The following is a 19,056-nucleotide window of genomic DNA, read 5'->3' on the forward strand; positions in this document are numbered from 1 at the left end:
TCAGGGATTGAACTCAGGACCTTGCACTTGCCAGTATGTTTGTAAGTAGGCAGTGGTCTTGATGAAAACCTGGCTGTGTTTTCTTAATTTTGGAGGACCTGATTATGTTCATGTATTAGTACTTCTGCTTTTTCCCTTATTACCATTACGTTTATATAATTTAAATATGCTTGTGTCTATAGCTTGAAACAATGCAAACAAACCTCATCCCTCTACAGCCTGTCCTCCCTCTTGTACCTTCCTCCTCTCCTTCTCCTAGAGCTACACTTCCTGAAAAGAAGCCCACATCTTGTCTCTACTTCCTTTCTCCCTAGCTTTTCATTTATCCCATGATGTCTTCCTTTCCACCTTTCTCAGAAACAGACAAAAGACTTCCTGGTTGCCAAATTCAAGGCATTGTTTTAGTCTTTACCTTTCCTGAGTTTGCATTTTGATTTAGCACTGTTGATGTATCTTTTTTCTGGAAACACTCGTTTCTTTTCACTACCCGGATAACATGCACTTATGCACATAGCTATTTCCAAGCCTCTTGGGTGGCTCTTTTTGTCTCTTTTGAGATTCTGTCTCTGCTGCCCCCATGTTCTCTCCTGTGCTCTCTTCTCAGCTTATTCCACTTTGTCTCTGGAGCCTCGTCCAGGTTTGTGGCTTCAATCACCAGCTTTCCCGTGATGGCTCCCATATCTGTCCTTAACCCAGTTTTCACTCTTGTCTTCAGACTGTAGTTTTAACTGATTCTTGGTAATTTCCATTTGGAAACATTTCTAGTTTACCTTCTCAAAAACTGAATGCAGCCGAGTCTAGTGGCACATGCGTGTAATTCCAGCAACTTGAGAGGCTGAGGCAGGAGCATCAGAATTTCAAGTACAGCCTGGAGAGTTTAGCAACTCAGTGAGTCCTTGACATAAAGTAAAAAATAGAATAAAGAATAGAAAAAGTGAGGCTCTGGGGATGTAGCTCAGTGTGAAGGCCTGGAGTTCAATCCCCAGAACAACAAAACAAAACAGCCTGAATTCCTTATTCTTGTTTTACTCCCTCTAAAACCATACTTATTGTCTATATTTTCCCATCTAAATAAGTCATATATCTGTTCAGCTGGTCAAACAGAAACCTCAGACCTTTTAAAATTTTATTTATTTATTTTTTTGTGGTACAGGGAATTGAATGCAGGGCTACTGCACCAAGCTGCATCCCCGGCCCTTTTATTTTTTATTTTGAGACAGAGTCTTGCTAATTTAGTAAGTTGCCCAGACTAGGCTTGAATTTGAGATTCCTCCTGTATCATCCTCCTAGCGTTAGGATTAAAGGTGTGTATCACTGTGCCCAGCTAAGAAACCTTTTCTTTTGGACTTTTCTCTAATGCTGAGCATCAAACACAGGACATTTACCCTGCTCTGATTTTTATATTATAAAAGATTTTTTATTTTGGTACCGGGGATCGAACTTGGGACCTTGTGCTTGCGAGGCAGGCAGTGGAACCGCTGAGCTAAATCCCTGGCCCTATATTTCAAATTTGATGATTATGTTTACTACATGTTTATAGTATGTGTATATATGTGATTTTTCTTTCTTTTTTTTTTTTTTTAGTACCAGCGTTTGAACTTGGGTCCTTGCACTTGCAAGGCAGGTAGCGGAACCCTGAGCTAAACCCAGGCCCTGTGATTTTTCTATAATGAAAATATTATACTAAGATCTGTCTATAACTTCACATGGCATATTCCCAAACTCCTCTTTATTTAGCAAATTTTTTTTATCTCAAAGCATTTATTAATTTTCTCCAGAAATCACTGCTCTCTTTAATTTGTATAAGCATCTCCTATATATGAAATCCTCTTTTGTTGGCTATTTAACTATTACTTTTGCTCATTTTATTTTTATCCCTTTTTCTTAAGATACAACTTGTTTAAGGTAGCACTAAGGTACAGCTTGCTGAAGGTGACTTGTTTTGAGTTTGAGAAAATCAAAGTGTAAACTTGATACATTCTTGTGGTACTGGGATGGAAACCAGCAACTCACTCATGCTACACAAGCACTCTACCCCCCAGCTACACTTCCAGCCCAAATTGATACATTTATGAAAATGTATAAACAGTTCGCTGCTGCCCACTGGAAGATGTAGAACATTTTCAGCATCCCCAGAAATGCCTTTTCATGACCTGTGCGAAGTCAGCACCTGCTCCCACTTTTTGATCTCTGTCAGCAATGACTAGTTTTGCCTGGTTTTGGATATATAAACAGCAGTCATACACTAGGTATTCTTTTTTTTTTTTGAGACAGGGTCTCACTATGTAATTGAGACTGATCTGGGACTCACTGTGTAGCCCAAGCTGGTCTCGAACTCACAGCGATCCTCCTGCCTCAGCATTCCGAGTGCTGGGATTACAGGTGTGTGCCACCACACCCAGCTACACTAGGTATTCTTTTGTTAGTGTTTCTCCTGCTTTACATTATGTCTGTGCTATTCACCCATATCACAAATGAAGCAATAGTTCATCCTTTGTGACTGATGGGCCTTTTTATATCATGCGCTCTGTTCTCCATCTTTGTTTTCTATCCACCACCATGCCTAGAACTCCATGCTTCTGTCCCCAGAACTACCGTGGGTCCTTAAAGGGTCCTGTTCCCACGGCTCTCAGACCAGCATGCCTGGAATAGTTGAGAGGCCTGCAGACCTCCCTATCCTGCTTTGTCTAGTTAGGTCCTGCTCATGCATCAGGTCTGAGCTTAGCCCGTCGCTTCCGGGAAGTCCTGCGTGCTCTCACTCGGCGATCACCCGGCTTGTCCGGCAGCAGACTGAATGAAGCACACTGTCTCCTTGCTGCCTGTTGGTTTATTAGTCATACCGGAAGGCCAGGGAGTCAGACACCCTACTGTCTTATAGTCATATGTCCTGTACCTGGTGTAGCACCTGCAGTGCAGTTTTTTTGAATGAATGAATGAATACATCTGTGAGAATTTCTTTTTTTTTCCTCTACTGGTACCTGGGACCTTACTCAGGACCTTGCGCTTGACAGGCAGGCTCTGGGCCACTGAGCTACATCCCTGGCCCCATGAGCATTTGTTTAGGGAGCATTAAGTACTCCTTTGGAGTTAATATTAAGTACATACCCAAGTGTAAAATTGCAAAAATTTGATAAAGACTTAAAAACAACCACTACTCTGGGCTGATCTTTAACTGGGCTCTTTCCAGTGAAGCATGAGTCTGAGTTGTTTCTCTGCCTCCGACGAACAGTATGTGATGAGTCACTGTGCAATCACTGACATTTCTAGTTGCCATAGAGATGGGGGTTTTCATGTATGGGCCGCCTTTAAGCTTCTTGTTCACAGAAACCTTTGACTGTGTAAATGTTTAAAGTGAAAAGGTACATAGACATCAACATCTTTTCTTCATCAGGCTTGCTGATGAGATATGATTCATCCTTTGGGTGGAGATTGCTTTTAATATTTAAGCCTCCATTTATTCAGTTTGGACTAATCTGACTTTCAGAAAATTTAAGTTGTTCTTTGCTTACTTGGGGAAGGAATAAATTTACTGATAAAATATTTTAAAAGTATTGCTGGGTGGAGTGGTGCAGGCCTGTAATCCCAGCACTCGGGGAGGCTGAGGCAGGAGAATCACCATGAGTTTGAGACCAGCCCGGGCTACGTAGTGAGGTCAAGGCCCGCCTGAACTATGTAGCAAGACCCTGTCTCAAAAACCAAAACCAAAACCAAAATATTTTAAAGTATAAAAAAACAAAACATACTCACCCAGACAATAAATTTTTGACTTGACAGTATGTCACAATATACTGGACAAATTTCAAAATGTGTCTCATTGAGGCAGAGATGTTAAGGCCTACAGACAATTCACAGGTAGGAGAAATTCAACTCAGATGTATACCTTTTTGGTCTCCCTACATATTGCCTGTTAGATATGTCTTGCCAACCTCTCTGAGCCTCAGCATTCTCATAGATAACATGGGTAGATTAATAGTACTGTTATTACTTCATGCATCTCCAGATGAAGAGTGGACCTAGAAGTTAAATCAAATTTTCTCTCAAGGGTGCCAGCTTATGAAAGAAGATCACACTTCTCAGAGTTGGCAAATGTTTGTTTTGTGTGATGCATTTGATTAGCTGATACATGAAAGGACATATATAAACCTGAGCTCTTTTAAATGCAGTGAAGAGGCTGGAACAAGGGAAGGGCCACATAACAGGAAAGATAAGGTCTCTTTTGCTGCCTGCTTATCCGCTGCTGTTGAGGGATAGACAGTGGGAAAACTCTAAGTGGGCTTCTTTTGTTCTGGAAATTCTGGTAAAGGAGGCTGACAGTAGCGTGCAAAGGAGAAGGTGACTCACAGTTAGAAATGCAAATCTATAATCACTGCACTGGTAGTGACTGGCATGCGCATCCTTGGTGATAATTTAATAAGCTTTTTATTCCTGTAGGAAAAAGTGACATCTCATTTATGTGTGTAACAGGCATTTCCATCAGCAACAGGAAGGATTGCTCACGGGAGATGCTTTTTGTTTGTTTTCCTGCAGTTTATACCCCATCCTTAGAGTCTTCATTTTAACCCATTAATTGCTTCTACTTCTAGGGATGTATTAAAATAGTTAATGGCTTGCATGAAACCTGCACTGCCAGCTTTTGGGTGGGGCCCTGGAGGTGCCCCGCTGTGTCAAGTGGTAGCTTTGGATGCTGGAGAACACTTGAAATGGTGTTTGTGCTTTGGAGGATCCAAGGACGGCCAATTTTTTTTTTTTTTTTTTTTTTGTACTAGGGATTGAACCAAGGGCTTTCACACCAAGCCACATCCATAGCTCTTTTTTATTTTGAGAAAGGGTCTAAGTTGCTGAACTTCTCAGGTTTGAAATCTTCCTGCCTCAGCCTCCCATTGTGCTGGAATTATAGGCATATGCCATGGTGCAGGGCTGGAATGGCCACCTTTTAACAACTAACATGCAGAAGTATTTTCAGAATTTTCACAGTTAATGTGGGGGTTGTGTAGGTACTCACTATATATTTACCCTAAAATTTTCTGTTCCAGAGGATCTGGGTTACTTTTCATGAGACATTTTAAAGCACTATCAACCGGGTGTGGTGGCGCACACCTGTAAACCCAGCACTTGGGAGGCTGAGGCAGGAGGATTGTGGTGAGTTGGAGCCCAGCCTGGGTTGCATAGGAGATCTTGTCTTAAAAAAGCCCCCGGGAACATCAATATATCAATTGGGGTAACTTATGATGCTACTAAACTGTTTATAATTCATGAAATGGGTTGAGGACATGTGTCATTTTGCTTGGACAACACTGACAGGGAATAACACTGTATGATCATCCTTATATTTACACTCAGAAAGGTTTCATTCATTCAGCCAAGACCTTTGAGTATCCACTGTCTTGTTTCAGTGGAAGGTATGCAGCAGGGAACAAAACAGGCACAGTAAGTCTTTGCTTCCATGGAGTCTGTATTCTGGTACCTGGGAAAGAAATCACAAGTCGAGAAAGCATGCGGGGGGTGGTGTAAGTACCATGAAGAAAAGCCGGAGCGGAGCAAGGGACATACAGGAGTGCGGCCGACGGAGTGGGCAGCCGATTTCCGTAGCATGCTCAGAGGAGGCCCCATTGCGAAGGAGGTGTCCGCGTTGACTTCTGGACGAGGACAGCCACGTGTGTGCCTGGCGTGAGAAAGCTCCCATCAGGGCAACACATGAGGGGAGCGAGGCTGAGTGCGCTCCGTGTGCACAGGAGGCTCACGATGGCTGGCACCGGGGGAGATGGAGGAAGGGTAAGGAAATGAAATGAGAGAAGGAAGAGAGGGATCTGAGGTCAAGCCTATAGCCACCCGCCTCCCCGCCCGGTACCGGGGATCGAACTCGGAACCTTGCGCTTGCGATGCAGGCGGCCGAACCACTGAGCTAAATCCCTGGCCCGCCTACAGCCATCTTTAAGAATTTGTGGAGTATATAAGTCATTAGGTTTTTCTGAGGAGGTCACTGGAATTTTTAAGAAGAGGAATGATGCTTGTTTAAGACCATTCAGCTAGGTAGAAAATATACGGAGGTGAAGTCAGGGGTGAAAGAGCTACTGTAATCATCCAGCCCAAAGAGGGTGGCATCCTGGACCAGTGTGGTGACAGTGGGGGTGGTGTATTTTGAAGATAGAGCCAACAGGATCTGCTAATGGCTTGGAGGTGTGGACTGAGAGAAAGAGAAGAGAGGAGAGTGCTGCCAGCCACAGAGAAAACCAATGGAGCACATCCTGCGTTCCTGAGAAAGACCACTCTCCCCTCTGTAGCTCCTCATCAGTTTGCATTGAGCTGATTTCATGTTTGCCTCCTTCCCATGCTCTGAGGTCCTCAAGGGTATGATGTGAATTGTTTTTTTTGGGGGGGTGGGTACCAGGGATCAAACTTGGGATCTTGTGCTTGCGAAGCAGGCAGCATCAATAAAGGTGTCTTAAAAAAACTGTCTGTAGTGGGTGATGGAAGTTTTGTATCCAAAGGATTTAGCTCAGTGGTTGAACCGCCTGCCTCACAAGTGCAAGGACCCGAGTTCGATCCCTGGTACCAAAAAAAACAAAACACAAAAAAAAACCCAAAAACCAAAAACCAAAAAACAAAACAAAACAACACGCACACAAAAAAAACAAAGTATGGTAGTTTCTTGAATCTATACAGATACTAAAATTCAGAGAACTGTTTACAAAGAAGTCGATTTCCCCATATGGTATACTTTTTTCAATACTGGAGTCAAACCCAGGGCTTTGTGCTTGCTAAGCAAGCCCTATACCACTGAGGCATATCCCCAGGTGTATGTATGAGAGATTTAAAAATAAAATCATTCTAAAACTGTACCCAACAGCACACAGAAGTTAATCTGTGAGAGTGCCAACGTCAGAATCACAAGTGGAAAGCACTTTTGTCACAACAGTCATCACCTACAAGCAACTTCTTTGTGCCAGGCTCTGTGCTAGAGCTGGTGTAGGTCCTGTGCTCCTCTGCCACCAGGTGGGCAGCAGAACCACTCTCTCCATTTCACAAGGTCCCGAGTTCGAGCCCTGCTCTCACACACAGGTGTCTGGGTGATTTTCAGTTCTCATCATAAATACCTGACAGCTGTTAGGTCATATGGTAACTCTGTTTAACATTTTGAGGAACTGACAAAGTATTTTTCAAACTGGCTATTCCATTTTAAATTTCAGTCTGTCATACAGGAGGGTTCTAACCTCTCCATGTCCTCCTAATCAGTACTTGTTATTATCTCTTTTTATTACTACTGAGTGTCTGTTTTGATTTATATTTCCCTGAAGACTAATGATATTGAGCATGTTTTCATGTACTTATTGGCATTTTTTTAAACTTCTTTGGAGAAGTGTCTAAGTCTATTGTTATTTAGTGACTGGGTTATATTATTATTGTTATTATTATTATTATTATTATTCTGAGTGCTGGGATTACAGGCATGCATCATCATGTCTGGTGTGGGTTGTGTAATTGTTCTTTATAAATTGTAAATATAAATACCTTACTAGATCTATGATTTGCAAATACTTTTTCCCATACCATAGGTTGTCTTTTCACTTTCTTGATACTACTCTTTGAAGTTCAGAAGTTCTAATTTTAATCTTGCCTGATTTATTTCTTATTTAGTTGCTTGTGCTTTTGGTGCTGTATTTGAGGAACAGTTGCCTAATCCTTGGTCACAAAGATTTAGTCTCATATGTTTTCTTAGAGTTTTATAGTTTTAGCTCTTACATTTGGATGTGTGATGCCTTTTGAATTAATATTTATATGTGGCTTGAGTAGGCATTCAGATTCATTCTATTATATGTAGATATCCTGTTGTCCAGCACCATTTTCTGAACAGACTGTTCTTTCTCAATTGGATTGTCTTGACACCCTTGTCAGAAATCAACTGACTGTAAATGTTAAGGTTTATTTGTGGATTCTCAAATCTGTTCCATTTATCTGTATTTCTATTATATAGCAATGCCAACTGTTCTCATTATTGTACTTTGTGTAAGTTTTGAAATTAAGAAGTGTAAGTGCTACAATTTTGTTCTATTGTTCAAGATCATTTTGGGTATTATGGGCTCCTTTCATTCTCATATTTTAGGATTTTAAGACTAGTTTGCCAATTTCTGCACAAAAAGCAACTGGAATTTTGATCAAGCTTCTGTAGATTAGTTTGGGAAGTATTACCATTTTAACAATACTGAGTCCTCTAATATAGGAACATGATATATTGTCTATTTTTTGTCTTTTTAAGTTCTTTCAAAATATCATATAGTTTTTAGTGTATGTCTTGCACTTCTTTTGTTACATTTTTTTTCCTAAGTATTTTATTCTTTTGGATGTTATAGAATAGAATTGTTTCCTTCATTTCATTCTCAGATTGTTTATTTCTCGCGTGCAGATGCACAGCTGATTTTTACATAGTGAGCTTGTGTCCTGTTCTACAGGAAGTCTAACTTCCCTCCGGTGCAGAAGAGACTTTGAAAGTGTTTGCAGTAGGGCCAGGAGAGGCTTCCATTGCACGTTTTCTGTGCACACAGATCAGTGACAGTGCTGCCACTTACGAGCGCCTACAATGTTATTTCATGTACTCAAAGCTTCCTATGGCTCTAAGGACAAAAAAAGAGACTGGAGTTCTTACCTTGACCTTGAAGGCTCTGAATGGCTGGGACTTTGTCCGCTGTGTGGCCTCATCCCCCACTCTTCTTCCCCGGCCAGGTGTCCTCCAGCCTCCTCTGTTTCAACCTCCTCTCAATCACTGTGCTTCTTCCTGCCTTAGAGTCTTTGCTTATATTGTGTCCCTTACTTGGTCACAACCCTGCAACTAGTAGTGGAAAAGGGAATTTTCTTCCTGGCAGACAAAAAAATGTGTTTCCCAGTGTTTGTAAATTTCTGTCTCCCCTGCTAATAGTGTCTGTCTTTCGCCTCTGTGTCATAAGCACCTCAAACAGTGCTGGGCCCATCGCCGGAGCCAAGTACAGGGAGCAGCTGACCTGTGTGTCAGGCCCTTGTTGCTGAGACACACTTTACACATGAGGAAACCAAAGCTTAGCTAGGTAAACCGGCCTGAGTTCACGTAGCTGGTACATGGCAGAGTCATGGTTCTCTGGAGATCTGTTGGTTTTGGGGTTTGGAATAACCCTCCAGCAGAGAGGTGCTCATATCTTGACTTCTTTTCCAGTGGAGGCTTTTCAGAAACTGCAGAAGGCAAAGGAGACTCTGACCAATGAGGAGAGCCGCGCCCGCTATGACCACTGGCGAAGGAGCCAGATATCGGTGCCGTTCCTGCAGTGGGAAGCTCTGACTGACTCGGTGAAGACGGTGCGTGTCCCCGGGGGAGGATGTGAGTGGCTGAGGCTCAGGCTGCCCATGGATCAGACTCATGGGTGGAAGACCCACCTGGAAATCGGATGGAGAAGACCGAGAAGTTGGTAGAGTCTGGGTAGGACTCAGGGTTCACAAAATCGTGGGAGAGGAAACTCAGAGTAGAGGTGATGACGACTCAGTGCCAGAAAATCCTGTGACTGCTTTTTGGTCTGTTTACATTTTGGTTTCAGTAGCTACACTCCGTATTACCATTTACACCTCATTGTATTTATTGAGTTAGTTTTTGTTTTTTTGAGACAGGGTCTTGCTGTGCAGTTCAGACTAGCCTTGAACTCATTATGTAGCCCAGGCTGGCCTTGAACTTACCGTCATTCTTCTGCCTCAGCCTTCTGAGTGTTGGGATTATAACTGGGTGCCGCTATGCCTGGCTTCTATCTTTTCCTTGTTCATATCAGTTTGTTCTTTTATCAGGACTTCTAAATCCACTAAAAAAAACAGTCGAATCAGTTGAAGAAAGATGTAAATTTTTGTATTGTGCATCCCGGTGAAAAAATTGTTGGGCTTTTAAAAACATTATTCATGTCATTAAAAAACTACACATCAAGGGCTGGGATTTAGCTCAGTGGTGCCAACCCTGCCTCTCAAGCACAAGGTCTTGAGTTCATCCCTGGTACCAAACAAAACAAAACAAAAACAAAAACAAACCAAAAAAACCTACATATCAAAATAATCATTACGGCCAGGGCCAGTCTGAACTACATAGTGGGACCTTGACTTAAAACAAAAACAAAACATTATAAGGGCTATGGGTGAGCAGGGCACGATGGCATAACACCATGATCCCAGTACTTTGGTAGGCCAAGGCAGGAGAATCACAATTTTGAGCCAAGCCTAAGTGACTCAGTGACTTATCAAGATTCTATCTCAAAATAAAAAAAGGGCAGGGTATATAGCTCAGTGTAAAGGCCTTGGATTCAATAGCCAGTACTGGAAAAAAATAAAAATAAAAAGGTCTGTTGGCTCAGTGGTAGAGCACATGCTAAGCAAATTCCTTGGCCCAATCCTCAGCACCCCAATAAACAAATAAATCACTATAATTACTTTTTTAAAAATCAATTTTTATATATTATAATGAAATATAATTATAAGGGGTTCTATTATCTTAGGCATTATGTATTACCCAGATTCTTTCCATTAGAACATTGTTTTGTGACCTAAGAATCCCACCTTCCTTCCAGGCAAGTTTTCAGGGAAACTTAGAATTAGTCTATAAAGTGACTCATATCCTTATCTTTCCGTGTACATTTAGATTTCCTTCTTCACAATTTTTATTTTAAAAAGACTTGTAGAGGTTGTTTGTGAAAGACCTATAATATTGAGGGATGATCTTTAAAATAATAAGACCACTACAAAACTCTCAAAGTTATGTTTAAAGCCACTCATCGTAAAATGCAACCTGGTTTCTTCATTTTTATCCCCCCTTTGGCCCCTGGGATCAAACTCCGGACCTTACACTTGCAAAGCAGGCGGTGGAACCACTGAGTTAAATCCCTGGCCCTTTTCATCTCATTGAAGTGTGTACTTCATATGGATTTGTTTAGGGTGGGCTAGTTGTTTGTGAGGTACTGAGTGTACTGTTATGGCTGAGATCCCTAATGTCCTCCAAAGCCTCACGTGTTTGGAAGGTGATGGCATCACGGTGCTGTACTCTTCAGCGTCTCCACCCATGGGTGGGCTTACTAGCTAAATGTGCTGTTCGGTGGGTCACTTGAAGCGTGGCCTGGAAGGGTGTGTTCCTGTACCTGGCTCCTCTCCGCTCTCTCCGCTTCCTGGCTGCCGTCCTCCGCCAGGCCCTTCCACCAGGCCATTTCCGCCTTGGAGCCAACCAGCCGTGGACTGAAACTGTGCGCCAAAATAAGCCTCTCCTTTAAATCGCAGATCTTAGATATTTTGTCCTACTGATGGGAAAGTGACTGAGGCACAGGTGATTACTGAATATATGCATCAAGTGACTACGGGGGCTTTTTCCAAAAAATATTGACCTGACTTCATGTATTCAGAAATACGTCTCTTTTCTTTTTCACCATATACATCCATGATTCTCTTGTTGGCGCTAGCTAAATAAACACTGTCCCACCAGCTCTGCATAACCATATTTCTAGTCCCCTCAGTATGACACAGTGTAAGTGCAACTGAATTAGCGACCCTTGCCTTCTGATTTATAGCCCATTTTTTTTTGTTGATACGCTCAACTCTGTCACTTAATTTTTGACAGCTAATATCAAGTTAACTGTGTATATATATAAAAAAAACTTCTCCAAATCCCTGCTTTAATTTGAATTGCCAGTGTCTTTCCTTTTAATACTAATTTCCTGTCTCCAAACACATCATTTCTGCTTCAGTTTAGCTTAGCTATGCCTGTTGGAGATCTTACCAATAATTACATTTAGATCTTACTGGCTTCATCATCTGCGTTGTCAGCAAAGTTGAAGTAATATGCTGGGCTAGCATTTTGCCTCAGATTTATTTTTATTAGTGGTACAAAAATGATGAGATGCATATCTCTCTCCGCTTTAACATCAGCGGTGATTTTTTTCCTCACCCAGGCTTCTTTGTGGCTTCCGAGTGTCTGTTTCTGATTTCGTTTGTTTTTCTTCCTCAGTAGACTTTGAATTCCTCATTCTGTTTCACTGGATCTGTCTTAGCCACTTTCCTCATCCCTGAGGCACAAGACCTGACCCAAACTTGAAGAAGAGGTGTGTTTGGGCTCATGGTACAGCCCACGGTCCGCTGGCACCAAGGCAGGTTGGCGAGGCAGAGGAGCGTGGTGTCGAGAAAGCTGCTCCCGTGATGGCAGTGAGGAATCAGAGGGCCAAAGGGAAGAGCCAGAGTGAGATAGGCCCTTCCAGCTCAGGTCCTCAGGGACTCCCCTTCTGACCAGCCCCACCTCCCAGCAGCAAGCCAGCTATAGAGCCCCGGTAAACCAATCGTCTTCCACAAACTGTCACCTCTGAGTGCAAGAGACTTTGGGGTGCATCCAGGCATAAACATTAACAGAATCTGTATAGCATTCAGTAGACTTTCTGCTCTTTCCTTTCTTTTCTAGTCCTAAAAGTGATTCTTCTGCTTCAGCCTCCTGAGTGCTCATACTGCAGGGGCTGGCCATCATACCTGAGCTTCTGTGTAACATTTAAATTGCTGTTTTCTCATTGTGTGTATTTTATTTGTTTATTCTTTTACATTCATACTTTGGTGGAATCAGTAAGAATTATCCTACCTACTGTTGTTCATCACTGAATAAAGCGCTATCTTTTTGTAGGTAAACATCACCTTTGGTTTTGGATTAGTTATAGTACAGATGCCATTCTGACAGCAAACTGGTTGTAAGTTTAGGATTTGAATTTCTGATGACATTTGTCTAAAACATACCTGCATGTTCATTTGCCTGGCACATTTATAATTTTTAAATTTCATCAAATTTCTTCCCTTCACATCATTAATCTTGTGCTTCTGTTTATTATTTAAGCAGTATAACCCCCCTGGAAGCAAACATTGGTTGGGGGCACACAAATCCCAACTTACCGGCAGGACAAGTCACAGGGCACCCTTGCAGCTCTGCCCATGGGCCCTTGTCTCAGCGCTCTCCTTGGGGAGAATTCTTCCATTGAGCCACTGCTTTAGGGTGACACAAGCAACCCCTTCCCAATAAGTCCCTGATACTTCACTAGCTATTTATTTCTCTCTTTCTAAAAGTTGCTTCTGAAAGTTTGTTTGTAAGACATTATAAGAATTCACCCAGGTCAGTGAACATACCAGAAATGTACATTTAGACAAGTGTTGGTTGAAAACAAGAATGTGGGATGAAGATTTCAGTAATCCAGGCCTTTGGAATCCTGGGAGACCTTGAAAACAGAGACCTTTCTAACTCCAAGAATGTAGGGAAATTAGTCTTTGCTATCCTGGGTATGGATGACTCTCCCTCTGGCTCCAAAAATATGGCAGAATGGCATTAGGAGGGCTGCTGGGATATAGTTACAACAAAGCCACTGTCAAAACGAAGCTTAAGACAAATCTTATAAGCTGATAAAAATGATTGATGTCACATCTATTGCTATAAATATTACAAAGAGCCAGTAGAAACGCATTCTTGGCGAACTATTTGACAAATTGATTGTGGTATGGCTTTGGGGGGCTTCCTATCACTCTGTGTAGACTTATTTGTCTACTAATTGTGTGTGTGGGTTTCTGCTTGGTGAGCTGTGTTTGGGATGAGTCCAGTTGGCCAGACACTGGCAAGGAAGCTTCCTACTATGCCCACCTGGCTAGTTTCTCCAGCCAGATGGGAAACAGTGTGCAATTCAGCACCTTCTGGGCCTTTTCTAAAGGCAATCTGTCTTAATCGGATATTTTCCAAAAGCAGGCCAGAAATCTCTCAGGTAAACAAAATCAAACCAAACAAAAAACAGAAAAAACAAAAAACAAAAAAACCAAACAGCTTCTCTCATGGAGATCCAGGGTGAAAGTAACTGGAGAATTTTATATAGTTATTCAGCTGAGCTACGGCACACCTGAGTCACCGGCTTTTTTTTTTACCCCTGTTTGTTTCAAAGTTTAATGGTTTATAGATAAAAACAAAATTATTTCCCAGTGTTGACCAAGGTGTGAATGTTAGAGAGTGACTTCTGAGTGAAGGGGGAGGGGGAGAGGTAGAGGCTCATTAAGGAAAGCTGGTAAACAAGTTAATTAAGAAGGTGAAAAAAGATATCACAGACTTTAGGAGTAGTGGCCTTTACACCCGAGCTTGGTTTCTGCAGTGCATTAGATCACTTCATGCACAAACTGACTTTCTGCCTTGTCCCATTCATTCTTTTGCTGTACAGACTCAGTTTCTTAGTCTCCTTTTTAGTCAGTGTTTGATATTTTTACTGACACTCATTGTATTGAAATGAATCACTCCACCACTGACGAATTCGTTCGATGTTAAATGTTGCTCTGTGCATCCAGTCCACTCGTGGAGCTGAGTGCACTCTGCGAACACAGAAGTGAGTGATTTGCAGGCTGACGCACCAGGCTGCTCAGCGTTGCTCTTGCATTCAACCTCTGCAAGGCATGAGGAGCACCTGCATATGAGGTTAGATACAGTTTGGATTTTTCTTCTGCCTATTTATGTAATTGGGATCAGCAAATACAGAAGTCTGATGATAAAAATAAATTTTTTTTTTGGTACTGGGGATCAAACTCAGGACCTTGTGCTTTCGAGGCAGGCACAGTGCCAGTGAACTAAATCACTGGCCCAAATATTTTATACTGATTTACTCTCAAAGAGGATAGATGAGTAACTGTTTTTTCACTGGGGGCTTTCAAACCATTTATCGTGAGTCATCAATCCTTACTGCTTGTCTGAGGCAGACCATAGCACTTTGATTTCAGGATTAAAATATTACTTGGCCAACTTGTGATGCTTACAGTTCACATTTTCAACTCTCTGGGCCCTAAATTATTGAAATTTTTACTCTCTATTTTTCATTAACCTTCCTAATATCCCTCCCCCACTGCAAAGGAAGCCACCTGCAAGCCTTTTCTATTCTGTGCATATGCAGAAAACCACCCAAAGCACAACAGCAAGCCCATCCAAACAAAAGCCAGATTATTTTTTTACATTGGTTGATACCATTGCCTCTTTTAAAAATGAACATTTTTATTTAGAAATAGACCTAAAGAGACATGCACAACACCTGCATTTACAGTTTAGCAAATGGCTGTGAAGTGTTTACTTTGTAACCACCCTAGCACGTATTGTTAGCACTCAGAAGGTCAGTTCTTATATATTTTTGCAGTCACAACCTTATCTGATTTTTAAAAGGTATTTTTCTCTCGTTATATTCATATACGCATAAATAATCTCAGTTGAAGGGAGGGGAGGGGAATGGGGAAAATCAAGATATATACAGGTATAAATGATGATGTGATCAGTACAGATGGCAAATATGTACTAATAAAAATATAAAGTTATAAAATAAATAATCTTCTCTTAGGAAATTTGGAAAATACAAAAATAAAATAATTGGTGGTAGACATCACCACAGTTAACATTTTCTTGCATTTCCTCTCAGTGCCCCAACCCTGGCCACCATTATCTGAGAGTTGAGTATGCGGAATAAGTGCTTAGCAGGGTAGTTCTTAGATATTGTGGTAATGGGGTTGATCACTGTGGACTGGACGTATTTGGGGAAAGCATTCAGGATGTTTCTTTGTAGTTGGGAGAAAAGTTGAAGGCATAAATAAGTGACTTTGATTGGATTAGAGCAGGGGGTTAGATATGCTTATGTTTTAGGATGTATAAAAGGCTACATTGTTCTCCAGTCCACATATGTGTATTTGTATCTATCTCCATATTATGTGCATATATATTTACACACATACACATATATTTTTGAATCTTTCTCCGCCCCACCTTCTCTCCTTCACAGGGAATTGAACCCAGGGCCTGAGGCTTGTTAGGTAAACACTGCCTCTGAGCCCTCATCTCTCTTAAAATATCCCATTAAAAAAGTCATGCCGAACAGAGTTATTTAAAAGATTCTCAGAAGGCATCTTACCCCTTCGTGCTTTCCCTTTCTTCTTGGTGAGGTCCTTCTGGGTCCTGCTTGTGAGGCCAATGCTAGCGGTCCTAAGATAGATGGTAAGAAATTGTGGTGCCTCTCACCCTCTGTGTTATAAGATGGTTCAGACTTTTCAGCAAAGCAATGTGCTGAGATGAAAAGTGAGGTGCCCTGAAGTCATGGGGCACATGGATAGCAGAGGTGGTAGCGCCTGTGTCCATGGCACAGTTTTCAAATGTCACAACTTCTGAGCTTATTCAGTAAGCTTTGGACTTTAGAAAATCAGTGTTTTTTGATTTGGTATCCTCCTCCTCCCCGCTCTCCTGCAGCACAGAAAAGTTATACTTAAGATATCAGATTTTTTTTTTTAACTCTGGGCTTTAAATTTCTCAAACATATGCTATATGACCTCCCCCCTTTCTTGTACCTGCGATCAAACTTGGGACCTTGCTTTTGCAAGGTAGGCAGCAGCACCACTGAGCGAAATCCCTGGCCCTCCCTTGGGTTTTTCTTAACAAAAAGTAGTATAACGCTGTTAGTGCTCCAGGAATATCCTCCCACAATATTCAAATGAGGTTTCAAGAATCAGTTATGTTCATTAGTTTGGTTTATTCCAGGGTCAATTACTCTTGACATAAAAACCTTTTAATGTCTGTCTTTATACTCCTATATCCATTTATCCATCCATCCACCCATCCATCTGTCCGTCCATCCATCAGTATCACCCATCCATCCATCCACGTTTTTTTTTTTTTTTCAATGCTGAGGATTGAACCCAGGGCCTCATGCAGACCAGGCAAATGCTGAGTCATTTTCCTAGCACATCCCCTCCCATTTAAAAAATTTTAATAGGAAATACATATGAAGACAAACTATGAAGAAGATACAAAGATACCAAAGGGTATAGACAAAGTACTTCTGTCTTATAAATTTGTTTCTCAGTATCTAGACCTAGCAACTTTTGTATTCAAAGACCCATTTCTTTCTGACCCCTCTCCCTCACTACCCTGCCATAAGCAGCCAAAGTTACGTGCACAATTAAATCACCGGGCAAAGAATCACCTCCAGTCATCTTATACACAGTTCTTGGATATCAGGTTTCTAGGGACAATTTTCAAGGACTCAGTTTCTTCTGTGTAAGTATAAAAGTTATATCAGAAGTCCACAGATAATGGCCAACACTGTTGATATATAGATCCCAATTTTTAAAATTATATGTTAAACTTGTAATAAAATTAGCACGCTATTGTTAAAAAATCAAAACAGGGGCCAGGGATTTAGCTCAGTGGCCCTGTGCCTGCCTTGCAAGCACAAGATCCTGAGTTCAATCCCCGGTATGGGGGTGTGGGGAGAACACCAAAACAGTACAATGTGTAAGAAAAATGAATCTATCTTTATTCCAAGCCCCATGTCTACTTCTCTCTCTTAGAAATAGCCAACATTATACATTTTTGTGTTTCTTTCCAGAAATCCTCCATATAATACACATATACACTTTTAGATTATCCTTTTAAGGGAACAAAAGGAAATGCAGTATTTAGAAAATCTTTGTTGTATGAGGATAACTGGATTGAAAAAGTTCACTGAAAATGAATCTATTTAAAATTAGGGCCACTGTTCCCAACAAGTAATTATAATAATTACAGCATTGATAATTATAATAGTAGTTTAATCTCTGACAAGGATCAAGGCACACACAGCCTCATTTTATTCTTTTTTGTAGTAAAATACATATAAAATAAAATTCACCATTATAATCAATCTGAAGTACACAATTGACCAGCGTTAACTACATTCACAATATTACTCATCTATTTCCACTCTCTGTAACAGAACTTTTCTTCACTCCAAAAAGAAATCCCTTAACAATCATTCCCTAGTTCCTTTTTTCCCTAACCCCTGATTACTAATAATTGGTTTTCTATCTCCATAGATTGTCTATTACGGATATTTTATTAGGTGAAATCATGAAATATGTGACCATTTTTGATCTGGCTTCTTTACTTACTATGTTTTCAGACTCATCCAAGTTGTAGCATGTATCAGTACCTCACTGACTTTTGTGGATAAATAATATCTCACTATACACATGCACATAGGTATATATCACATTTTTTATGGTCCTGGGTATTAAATCCAGGACCTCTGCACTGAGCTACATGCCCAGCCACTCTTACTTTTTTATTTAGAGACAACATCTTGCTACATCACTAACTCGCCAAGGCTGAGCTCAAACTTGTAATTCTCCTGCCTCAGCTGCTCAGAGTACTGGATTACAGGCATGCACCACCCTACCTGTTTTTTTAAAAAGCACATTTTTGCTCTCTGTTCATTAGTTGATAAACATTTGGGTTATTTCCCCTTTTGGCATTTGAATAGTGCCCCTATGAAAATTTGTGTACAACTTTTTCTTTGAAGACCTGCTTTCAGTTATTTTGGGTATATATCTATAAATAGAATTGCTGCATCATATAATGATTCTGTGCTTAGCTTTCTTTTTCTTTTCTTTTTTTTGATACCAAGGATTGAACTTAGGACCTTGTGTTTGCCAGGCAGGCACGGCACCACTGAGCTAAATCTCTGGCCCTGTATCTAGCTTTCTGGGAAACCACCTCATTCTCTGAATCTCTCTAAGTGATTGTCTCTTTGGTCTGTACCAAGATATGACACTGTCTTTCAAATTATTGATTAATTAATTAGTTAACTTTTGGATTAATCAATATCCAGATTAATTAATGGATATCTGGTTAATAGTTAAGTCTAATATTTTATTAGCACTATGATGTTACATTAGGTATTATACACGTTGAACTTCAAATGTAGAAACCATACAGTATTGGTTTAATATATGTGTTTACTTTATGTTAGTCAATGCACTGGGCTGTCAGAGGTAAGAAAGACCTGATGCTGGAAGAATCTGACCAGACCCATACCAAGAAGATTAAAAATGAGGAATGGAATGAGCAAAGAGAAATAAAGGAAGAGGATCTAGGTCCAGCCACAGAGAAAATGAAGCAAAAGGAATCTGAGTCCCTTGAGAAGTCTGCCTTTCCACAAAATCCAGATTCTCTGAGTAAGTCATGTCACACAGCTTTGAACAGAGAAGGTCTGAAACTAAAGTCCTTAT

At 41.0% G+C, this 19,056-nt stretch overlaps 1 protein-coding gene across 8 annotated transcripts in view; it reads left to right on the forward strand.

Annotated features, from left to right (window-relative positions):
* Positions 1–19,056, forward strand: part of Dnajc12 (DnaJ heat shock protein family (Hsp40) member C12) — a 61,679-nt gene that overhangs the window by 13,862 nt on the left and 28,761 nt on the right. For all 8 annotated transcript variants that reach the window (XM_010605500.3, XM_010605465.1, XM_010605456.3 and 5 more), the window contains exons 3-4: positions 9,182–9,321; positions 18,798–19,002. In XM_010605500.3, coding sequence (XP_010603802.1) covers positions 9,182–9,321; positions 18,798–19,002 — 345 coding nt within the window. The remainder of the gene's footprint in view (positions 1–9,181; positions 9,322–18,797; positions 19,003–19,056) is intronic.

Source organism: Fukomys damarensis, unplaced genomic scaffold (genome assembly GCF_012274545.1).
Source record: "Fukomys damarensis isolate Sample0158 unplaced genomic scaffold, DMR_v1.0_HiC HiC_scaffold_20, whole genome shotgun sequence".
In the NCBI taxonomy this organism is placed as follows: Eukaryota; Metazoa; Chordata; class Mammalia; order Rodentia; family Bathyergidae; genus Fukomys; species Fukomys damarensis.